General features: G+C 43.3%; 1 protein-coding gene across 1 annotated transcript; it reads left to right on the forward strand.

Moving 5' to 3' along the window:
• The first annotated feature begins 32 nt into the window (after nt 1–32).
• Nucleotides 33–9,227, forward strand: COQ6 (coenzyme Q6, monooxygenase). The gene is made up of 12 exons (XM_056493372.1): nt 33–214; nt 1,838–1,972; nt 2,676–2,734; nt 3,826–3,949; nt 4,376–4,506; nt 4,873–4,980; nt 5,070–5,132; nt 5,437–5,544; nt 5,927–6,129; nt 7,240–7,355; nt 7,746–7,912; nt 9,081–9,227. The coding sequence occupies exons 1-12, from the start codon at nt 55–57 to the stop codon at nt 9,108–9,110; spliced, it is 1,404 nt and encodes a 467-aa protein (XP_056349347.1). The 5' UTR covers nt 33–54; the 3' UTR covers nt 9,111–9,227.
• Nucleotides 9,228–9,285: the final 58 nt, after the last annotated feature.

The raw sequence follows: 9,285 nt of genomic DNA on the forward strand, positions 1-9,285 counted from the left end.
AGGCCGTTGTCATGGTTCCCGGCGCCACTTCCGGCCGCCGTCAGTTCCGCGGCGATGGCGGCGCTGCGCGGGCGGGCGCTGCTGGCCCCGCTCGGAGCGCGGCTGAGGGCCGGGCCCCGCGCCCCGCTCCGCTCCGCCGCCTCCGCCCCGCCGCTCTACGATGTCGTGGTGTCGGGCGGGGGCATGGTCGGGAGCGCCATGGCCGCCGTGCTGGGTAAGGCTGTGACCCATCTCCCGCAGTGTGAGATAACCGAGTGTAGGGTCTCAGTGTCCGGGATCCTGCTGTGGCATCTCCTTGATCCTGCGTCCTCCTGTGGCAGCGCTCTAAAGTTGACCCAAAGGTGTTTGGTGAGCTGATCGGTGATGAGCCTAGGCCTAGCCACTTGTATAGATTGGAGCGTTTCTGTCAAACATGCTCATCCTTAAATAGCGGATGGATAATGCCGCCCATAGCTGAAAATGCTTTCCTGATTATAGAATCATGGAATGTGTTGGGAGGGACCTTAAATATCACCTAGACCAGGTTGCTCTGAGCCACATCCAGAGCTGGGACATTACAGCTTCTCTGAACAAGCTGTTCCAGTGTCTCACCACCTTCACGGCAAAGAGCTTCCTCCTAATATCTAATCTAAACCTACTCTCTTTCACTTTGAAACCATTCCCCCTTCTACTGTCACTACATGATCCAGTAAAAGTCCCTTTTTGTCTTTCTTGTGGGCTCCCTTCAGGTGCTGTCACCCCTAAGCCATCTCTTTTCCAGGCTGAGCAAACCCAGTTCTCTCAGCCTTTCCTTGTAGGAGAAGTGCTCCATCTCTCTAATCATTATTATCTGATCCCAAGTTTCATTCTCTGACTCCTGTTTTAAACACTGGAATACTACATTAAAATGGATTTCTGCTTGCTTTGTGTCATTAGAGATCCTGGGGGTATGGCTGCTTCTTTATTTGCAACGTGGATTCAGAAGGGTGCCGTAGCAACAGAAACCTAAAAAAAAAAAAAATAGTGCACAGAAGACCAAAGATTATGAGCAATAAGTGCTTTGCAAGTTTAAGTTCTGCTTAAACAAGAGCACAGTGGATTTGAGACTCCAGCAGTGATATCTAAGGCTGACAAGCAGGTTTGGGACCTCTCAGGAGATGAGGTTATTACTGTGCATAGTCTAGAAAATATGCCCAGGACTACTGTCTTTAGGGCTGCTGTAGTAGTAAACTCTAGATGTTGCAAGGACACCATTTCTGTTCTCAGTACCTTCTGCATCTGTAGTGGTTGGGATGCTGCAAGCATGGCCAGCTCAGTTGCAGTGTTTTGCACTTTACTTGAGTCTTCATTTTTTTTTCAGTTCTCTTTAACTGAAAATTTAAAGTCTAAACTGCCTGTGCTATTCCACTCTCAGAACGTAACGACAGAGAAAATATTATTTAATTACTACATATCACAGAAGTTTTATTTTGATCTTCTAAAAGGAGAATTTATGTCTAAACTCTGGAAGATGTGTTCTGTGCATGGAATAAACATTGCAGATTTCACTTGATAATACTCTAGTAATGAATTTTCATTTAAAATGGCACAAATTTGTACAAAAATGTAAGCTTTATGTAAAAGGAAAATATGTAACCCTTGCTTTAGCTGCAAAAGAGTTGTCCATCTCAGTAACAGGATTGTAGTCATAAAACTTTAACATACAAAAGTTTACCTGCCTGGTCAACATCTGTATTGTATATATATTTCTTTATTAAGTGCTGCTTCTACTCTGTTTTATTACAAAAATTCAGGTGTGTTTTGTTTCTGAGATTTTTGGCAGGAGCACTGTAACAAAGCATGGATTTGCTTATTTTAGGGCATGACATCCACTTCCATGATAAAAAGATTGCTTTGCTGGAGGCTGGTCCTAGGAAAGAATATGATTACATGCCAGACAGTTACAGTAACAGGGTCAGTTCCATCTCCCCGGGATCAGCAACCCTCCTAAGCAGTAAGTATGATTTTGTTGTTTGCATTTTTAACATTTATATTTGAGCTGGTTTTGTTTAAACAAAAACCCTTTTGACCATGTGCTGCCTTCACCCTAATACCAGTAGAATTATTTGTCTTTGTCTCTACATGCTGAGCTGTGGTTATTAAATCCAAATTCTCTTGATAACAGGGACCTGTGTTCTGATATCTTGGTTTGATTTGCTATTATATAAATATTTGTGACTTTAGGCTAGTGAATGTTTGCAAGGTGCTTTCTACAGCACCTGGAATGTTCTGTTCACAAAAGAAGCTTAGTCTGGTAACCGAGTCCTTAGTTAATGAGGATTAATTGTCATATTAAAGATATGTTTGAGCCTTGTTCCCTTATGGAGAAATAAATGTTCTGTGCAATAATGGCTATGCATTTCTGTGTCTGTTTTATTACCCAGTGATGGGACAGTGAGAGTTGGCTGTTAGGTCAGAGGTTCATGGAGAGCTCTTGTTTCTTTCCTGCTGGCTTGTGTTAACAGTGAAACAATGTGATTCTGGAGCTGTGATAGCACTGAGGCGGACCTGGCCCTGTCTAGGGATGGTGCAAGCCAAGCCTGAGCACAGTCAGGGAAAGGTGGAGGAGAGTGTGGAGAAAGCTTCAGGTTTGTTTTGGTCTCAGTGTCACATGTGAACCTGTATCTCCATGTATTTATGTTCTTTTTTTGTTCCAGGTTGTGGTGCCTGGGATCATGTCTGCAGCCTGAGACTCAAACCGTTCCGGCGAATGCAGGTGCCTGACTTAGCCTGCAGATACACCACGTGTCTGCCTACTCTGAATTCTCAAAAGCACTTGCATCAATGAAACGTTTTTCTTTCTATGGTAAAGGGCAGGTTATGCTTGTGTTCATTTCTGTCTCTTTTTTGTGGGTAGCAGTCTGCTCAGAAATACCTGTCCTCAAGGTCTTGGTGTTATAGGCTGAAAGGTGGATTCCTAATGACAGCTGTAGGTACTGAGGCATGGGTATTAACCAAAAAATAATGGCAAAGGGTGTATTGGTTTGACTGGGATAGAGTTTCTTCTCTTCATGGTAGCTTGTATGGGACAGTGTTTCAGATTTGTGTTGAAAACTGCTGATAACACAGGGATGTGTTAGCTATTGCTGAGCAGCACTTACACAGTGCCAAGGCTGTCTCACACTGCCCTGCCAGCGAACAGGCTGGGGGTGCACAAGAACCTGGGAGGGTACACAGGCTGGACAACTGACCCTGACTGACAATCCATACCATATGGTGTCATGCTCAGCAATAAAAGCCGAGGAAAAGAAGAAGGAAAGATGGGAAGTTTGGAGTGATGGCGTTTGTCTTCCCAAGTAACTATTGTGCCTGATGGAGCCCTGCTCTCCTGGAAATAGCTAAACACCTGCTTGCTCTTGGCAAGCAATGAATTAATTCCTTAGTTTGCTTGTCTTGTACATGTGGCTTTTGTTTTTCCTATTAAACTGTGTTTACCTCAAGCCATGAGTTTTGTACTTTCACCCTTCCAGTTTTCTTCCCCATCCCAGTGCAGGGGAGTAAGGAAGCAGCTGCATGGGGCTAAGCTGCCTGCTGGGGTTAACCTACAGCAAGGTTGTAGGGTAGCTTTATATGTCAACTATGTAAAAGGAAGGTAGGGATATAAAACTTGGAATTACTTTTTGAGTTTAAGCTAAATAATTTAATGAAATTAAGATATGTGGTGCACTTTAGTAGCTGGGAATGAACAGTAATCCTGGATGTTTCCTCTAGTTCTGTATTTCTAGGTTACTGTGTCTTTTTGCTGTTAAGTCCCTGAAATGGACTTACTTATCACATAGCTTCATGTAATGTATTTTTTCTTTGTAGGTATGGGATGCTTGTTCAGAAGCCATGATCGTTTTTGAGAAAGATGACTTAGATGACATGGGTTACATAGTGGAGAATGATGTCATTATGTCTGCTCTCACAAAACAGTTAGATGCAGTAGCAGGTAGTGGACAACTTCTTCAATGTTTTATTTCCTGCAGATAGCTCTCAGTTACTTGCCTTTTATTGTGTGTACTAAGTCTTGAGAGGGAGAAATTTGTCTAACAAGTAACCCTTGAGAAATGGGCAGTTTCTGGAATTGGGAAGGGAGGGAGAAATCTGACTTCCAAAGGCTACAGAGCAGGAAAGCACTTGGATATGTAGTTCTCCAGAATACAGTCTCGCCGAAATTGGACTTAACTAAAAGCTCTATAGCTTCTTGTCCAGAGCAGGCCTTGCAGTGACAAGGGGTTGTCCATATCTGTTCTTTTGGGGTGCCTTGAGAACTGTAGGGTGAGCTCCTAGGGTGCTGTTGAAACACGCATGGCTGTGATGTTTCCTTTTTTCCTGTCTGTGTCATGCTGTGACCGTGGTACTCTGTTCCCATCAGACCGGGTGGAGGTTTTCTACAGGAGCAAAGCAGTTGGGTACACCTGGCCCCTTCCTTCCCACAGCTGTGACACAAGCCCTTGGGTCCAAGTTGAGTTAGCTGATGGACGCAGACTTCAGACCAAGCTGCTGGTAACTAAGCTCTTTATTTCTGTTGATAAGGTGTCATCCCTAACCCAAATCCTTTCCACTGGATTTGGTTCTGATTCCATGTGTGCTGCTCCACCTACGTGGAGAGCTAGCATGAGGTGAGTGGCTGACCCTGTCAGAGAGGGTGTGGGACACTGGGCATGGCCTTCTCTCTGCCTGGTGCAAGGAGATGCTGCTCAATTTGGGAAGAGCTGAAGGGGCCATCTCTTCTGGTTTTGGGGATTTTTTTTTTTTTCTGAATGAACAGACAATACATAGATGCAGGCTGAGGTTATGAGAGTGAAATACTATCTCCTAGTCTTTCTGGGAGCTGCTGAAGAAGTTGCTTTGCATCTCTTTGTTTTACAGATTGGTGCGGATGGTCATAACTCTATGGTCCGGAAGGAAGCTGAAATTAAGAATATTGAACATCAGTATGACCAGTCAGCTGTGGTGGCAACTCTCCATTTATCTGAGGTAAAATTTTGCTAAACTGACTCTTCCATAAGCAGCAGAACCTAAGAGGGTGATCTGGCTTGCTGTCCACTTGCTTCTTTCCATTGTAGGCCACAGACAACAATGTAGCATGGCAGCGGTTCCTTCCCACCGGACCAATTGCACTTCTTCCGGTAAGGGGTCTGTATTTTTTTTAATGTTTTTAAAAATTTTTGTAGTCTAGTAACTTTATTTCTGTTCATGCCTTTTTGTGTTGGTTAAGAATTTGCACATCTGCCCTTTACTCTTCATTTATTGTGGTTTTCCCTCCTCCTGTCTCACTTTATCCTTGGCATTTCCCACTCGCAACAAGCTGGGCTGGAACTGTAATTTTAAGAGGGACTGGTGTGAGGCAGGGCAGTGGGGAAATTTTTGCACTGAATATTATTTTTGCTTCTTTTTCTCTTGATATTCACCCTTGACATTCTCTTAAACTAGCTGTCTGACACTGCCAGCTCTCTGGTCTGGTCTACATCTCATGACCATGCACTGGAACTTGTCGCTATGGATGAGGAGAGCTTTGTGGATAGCATCAACTCTGCCTTTGTGAGTATCAGCCTTGTGGCAGGGAAGAGGCTGTAAGAAATAGAACAGAATCCTATAGCTTAAATGACAGTAATGGGAGAGGTGGATTCTGAAGTACCTTCTTCTGGTGAGAATGATACAAAGAAAACATGATGCCTTGGGACTGAATTAGGTTCGTTCTGAAAGTCACAGAAGTTAACTTAAGTTTCCAAAAGGTAGGAAGAGTAGGTTCATCCTAGTTGGGAATTTATATGTCCTAGAATGTTGAAGATAGTTTTTTCTGCTGTAGAGTTTTGTCCAAGTGGTTAAAATTCAGTATTTGGAAGTCAGTTGTTTTTTTCAGCTGGATTCTGTTATAGGTCTGGTTTAGGTCAACTTCCAAAGATTTGTTTGTCTGTTTCAGTGGAGCAACATAAACCACTCTGACTTCATTGACACTGCTGGGGCCATGTTCCGTTCTGCCATTTCACTCCTGAGGCCCTCAGGGACCGCAGTCCGTCAGCTGCCCCCAAGTGTTGCTAAAGTGGATGCAGAGAGCCGAGCCATGTTCCCTCTTGGAATGGGGCACGCGATAGAGTACGTCCAGCACCGCGTGGCTCTTATCGGGTAAGCTCCTCCGTGCAGCCTGGGCTTGAGCGGGTGGCATGTGTTAGAAATGATGGCAGCATAGCAACTCCCAGTCAACAGAAAGATGTTAGAAATCATGGATTGTTCCAGTTTGACTTTTCCCAGGTCCAGTTTGTTCTGTGTTGCCCTCATGTCCTTTTCTATGAGTAGCTTTCTGCCCGTTATATGTGTTTTCTGTGTAAATTGAAAGATAATTATTTCCCTTTCCTGCTTTGCACAGTCCAGTGAAACAATCCAGTACCTCATGCTGGATCTGTACTTCCCCTTACATTGTACCAGCCATTCTGTGCACCAGTTTGAGTTTTAAACTCCCCTTTCTTGAACACAAATGACAAAAATTACTCCATGTGGGATGTCAGAGACTTTTGTATGGTGGCCTGTTCAAGCTGGAAAATACCACATTTCTTATATGTACTTTCTTCTCTGCCCCAGCTGCAGTATGGTGGTAGCTTTTACTAATTCTTGGATGCTGTGCTACACTTCTGTGTGGTACACTTTTCATCTTTCCAACCTGTGAACGACTCTGTGCTTTAGAGCACGCTGTGCTTTATAGCTTGGCGAAGCACACGATCTTGAATTTCATATCAAAAATTCATTTAATTTCTCTAACTTTGTGATGCCCATATCAGTGTTTGTTGTTGAGCTTTATAGATGTTTGTTCATAGAAGAACCCGATTTTATTTCTGTTCAATGATAATCCCACATCTTCTTTATACTCATAATGTCTGTCCACTTTGTGTTTGTGCACTGTGCCATTAACAGAGGTTCTGTTGTGCTGAGGCCACTTACAAAAACATACAGGCCTGCTCCACACGTGATCTGAGAGGACTTTGGCTAGTCACCTCTTTATAATTTTTCCTTTCAGACCTGCTTTTTGTTACCTCCCCTTTGTCTTGCTTCTTACAACTGGAGAGGCAGTCAGGTAGTTCAGCATAGCATGCAAGGAGGTACTGGATAAAGCGCATATGCTGCTCTAAGGTGGTTCATTGCAAAGAGGTGAGGAGTGCTACACTGATCTCTTCTGGGGTTTGTCAGCTGCTGTGGCTTTCTTCAAGATGGGAAATACATTTCTGTCTTCTCTTGCTCCAGGGATGCAGCACACAGAGTCCACCCGCTTGCAGGACAAGGAGTGAACCTGGGCTTTGGTGATGTTGCATGTTTAGCTCATCACCTCAGTGCAGCAGCCTTCAATGGGAGTGATCTGGGTAAGGATCCAAGCCAACACAGTGGCAGGAAGAGGTTTAGTCTTCCAGGCCTTTGCTGCAGTACCTCTAGTTAAGCAGACTGCTGTCCTGTGTTTGAAGGCTTTGTTGAAGCAAAGCTGTTGTGATGTTTGTTGGCTGTTGAGCAGTTCAAGATTCTTGGAAGCAGTTTCCATTTCACAAATCTTAAAGCTGCTTTAAAAAACATGAAGTCTGCAGGATGGCAGTTAGAGAGATGGTGAGATGAAGAGCGCTAGCTGGTGGAAGGTCTTTACTGAGATGGACCATTTCTCTGTTCTCTTTCAGTTGGCAGAGGAAACTGCTCTATAGATAAGATGCACAATTGTTTGTGGCACATCAAATGTAATAGAAGCATTCCATTATCTCTTCCAGGCTCTTTAAAACACCTCCTCAAGTTTGAAACAGAACGTCAGAGGCATAATGTCTCCTTGATAGCTGCTACTGATGTGCTAAAAAGGCTGTACTCCACCACACTGGCTCCTCTGGTGTTGCTGAGGACATGGGGATTGCAAGCAACAAATGCCCTACCTCCTGTCAAAGTAAGGATGTCACTTCAGTGAGGGTTGTAGGAATCATCCAAAACTATTCACGAAATATGCACAAGATGTAAAGATCTTTGTTTTAAATGAAACATTTCTGGTTGGAAAATACTAGTTTAAACTGGAGGTTTTGTGTCCTGAATGGAGTTCCTGAGGAGTTCCTAAATAACTGACAGCTCAGTAGTGAGTTTTTTTTCTTGCAGCAAAAGGGAATATAAAAGATCTACGTGACTTATATTCTGTATCAGTAATTAAGAGTTAGAGGTCATCAGAAGTCTTTGGCTTTATTTTGCTATGGAATTAAAATGTCATACCTTGAACTGTATTCCAGCAATGCAGAGAAGAAACAGGCCTGTGGAGACACATCTTCACTAAGACATTGTGTGACTTCACAAGATGTGGTGTGCAGTCCACACTTACCTGTTTCTGTGCTGTTTTGCCGTGTGAATTGTTCCCTCATGGCAGAAGTTCAAGTCTCTAAAATGTAAATTACTTGAGGAAGGCAGTGGTGAGGAGTTTGTGCCTTAAACAGACCCCCTCTGTTTGCAGTGTAGCTGCCTGAACTCCATACCCTCTTGGACTAGTTGCTGGATTTTTGTGAGGTTCCTTAAGCCTCTTAAGCTCTCAAAGCTCCCAAGCACCAGCAAATTCAATTCTCATTTTTGGATTTCAATTGTATTTAATTTGTTCTCCATCTTCATATTAAACACAGATGCCCTGTTTCCTTTGTGTTATGGTCACAGTTGAGACACTTCCTCAGTTGAAAATCAGTACATTCCTAAGGCAGAGCAGCTGCCACTTGCATGGTGTCTTCATTAAGGAAGACTATGCTGCTGCTTCAGTGCTCAGAATTTTTTTTTTCTCTTTTTCTGTTTAAAAGAACAAAACAAATGAAGATGTATCTGTGCTTTTCAGAGCACAGAACCCATTGGTAATACTGGGTTTGTGCTAGGTTTGTGCTACTTGGGAAGGAAAGGAATGCTACAATTTTGTTAATTTCCTGGGACATAGGGATAGGTTCTGTGCAGGTGACTAGAAAGACTGGCCAAGAACTGTTGTTTTATGAAACATTCATATGAAACATTTAATTTATATGAAAGGAAAGGTGCCTAAAGGTTGTTTCTAAACCACATGCTTATGAATTACTTCTCTTTTTCTTCTCTTTTAGGAGCAGATCATGGCTTTTGCCAGCAAGTGATCTGTTGTCAGTCTGCTTGTCAGCAGCTTGCCTATGAATGCACTGCCCTTAAAAGAACTGTGGCTGACTTGAATCTTTGAATTGTTATTTTAATTTACAATAAAACTGAGGGACTGAGCTGTGTATTACATCATCCACTGATTTATGCAAAAGCTGTCTCATTTGCCCTCCTCAA

The sequence above is a fragment of the Oenanthe melanoleuca genome, chromosome 5, assembly GCF_029582105.1.
Source record: "Oenanthe melanoleuca isolate GR-GAL-2019-014 chromosome 5, OMel1.0, whole genome shotgun sequence".
NCBI lineage: Eukaryota > Metazoa > Chordata > Aves > Passeriformes > Muscicapidae > Oenanthe > Oenanthe melanoleuca.

Bases quoted from the DNA above. Each gene is read 5' to 3' on its own strand.
- COQ6 (XM_056493372.1), top strand. From the start codon at position 55: ATGGCGGCGCTGCGCGGGCGGGCGCTGCTGGCCCCGCTCGGAGCGCGG. The intron at 3,950-4,375 runs GTAGTGGACAAC...TGTTCCCATCAG, and splicing joins ACAGTTAGATGCAGTAGCAG to ACCGGGTGGAGGTTTTCTAC. The intron at 4,507-4,872 runs GTAACTAAGCTC...TTTGTTTTACAG, and splicing joins GACTTCAGACCAAGCTGCTG to ATTGGTGCGGATGGTCATAA.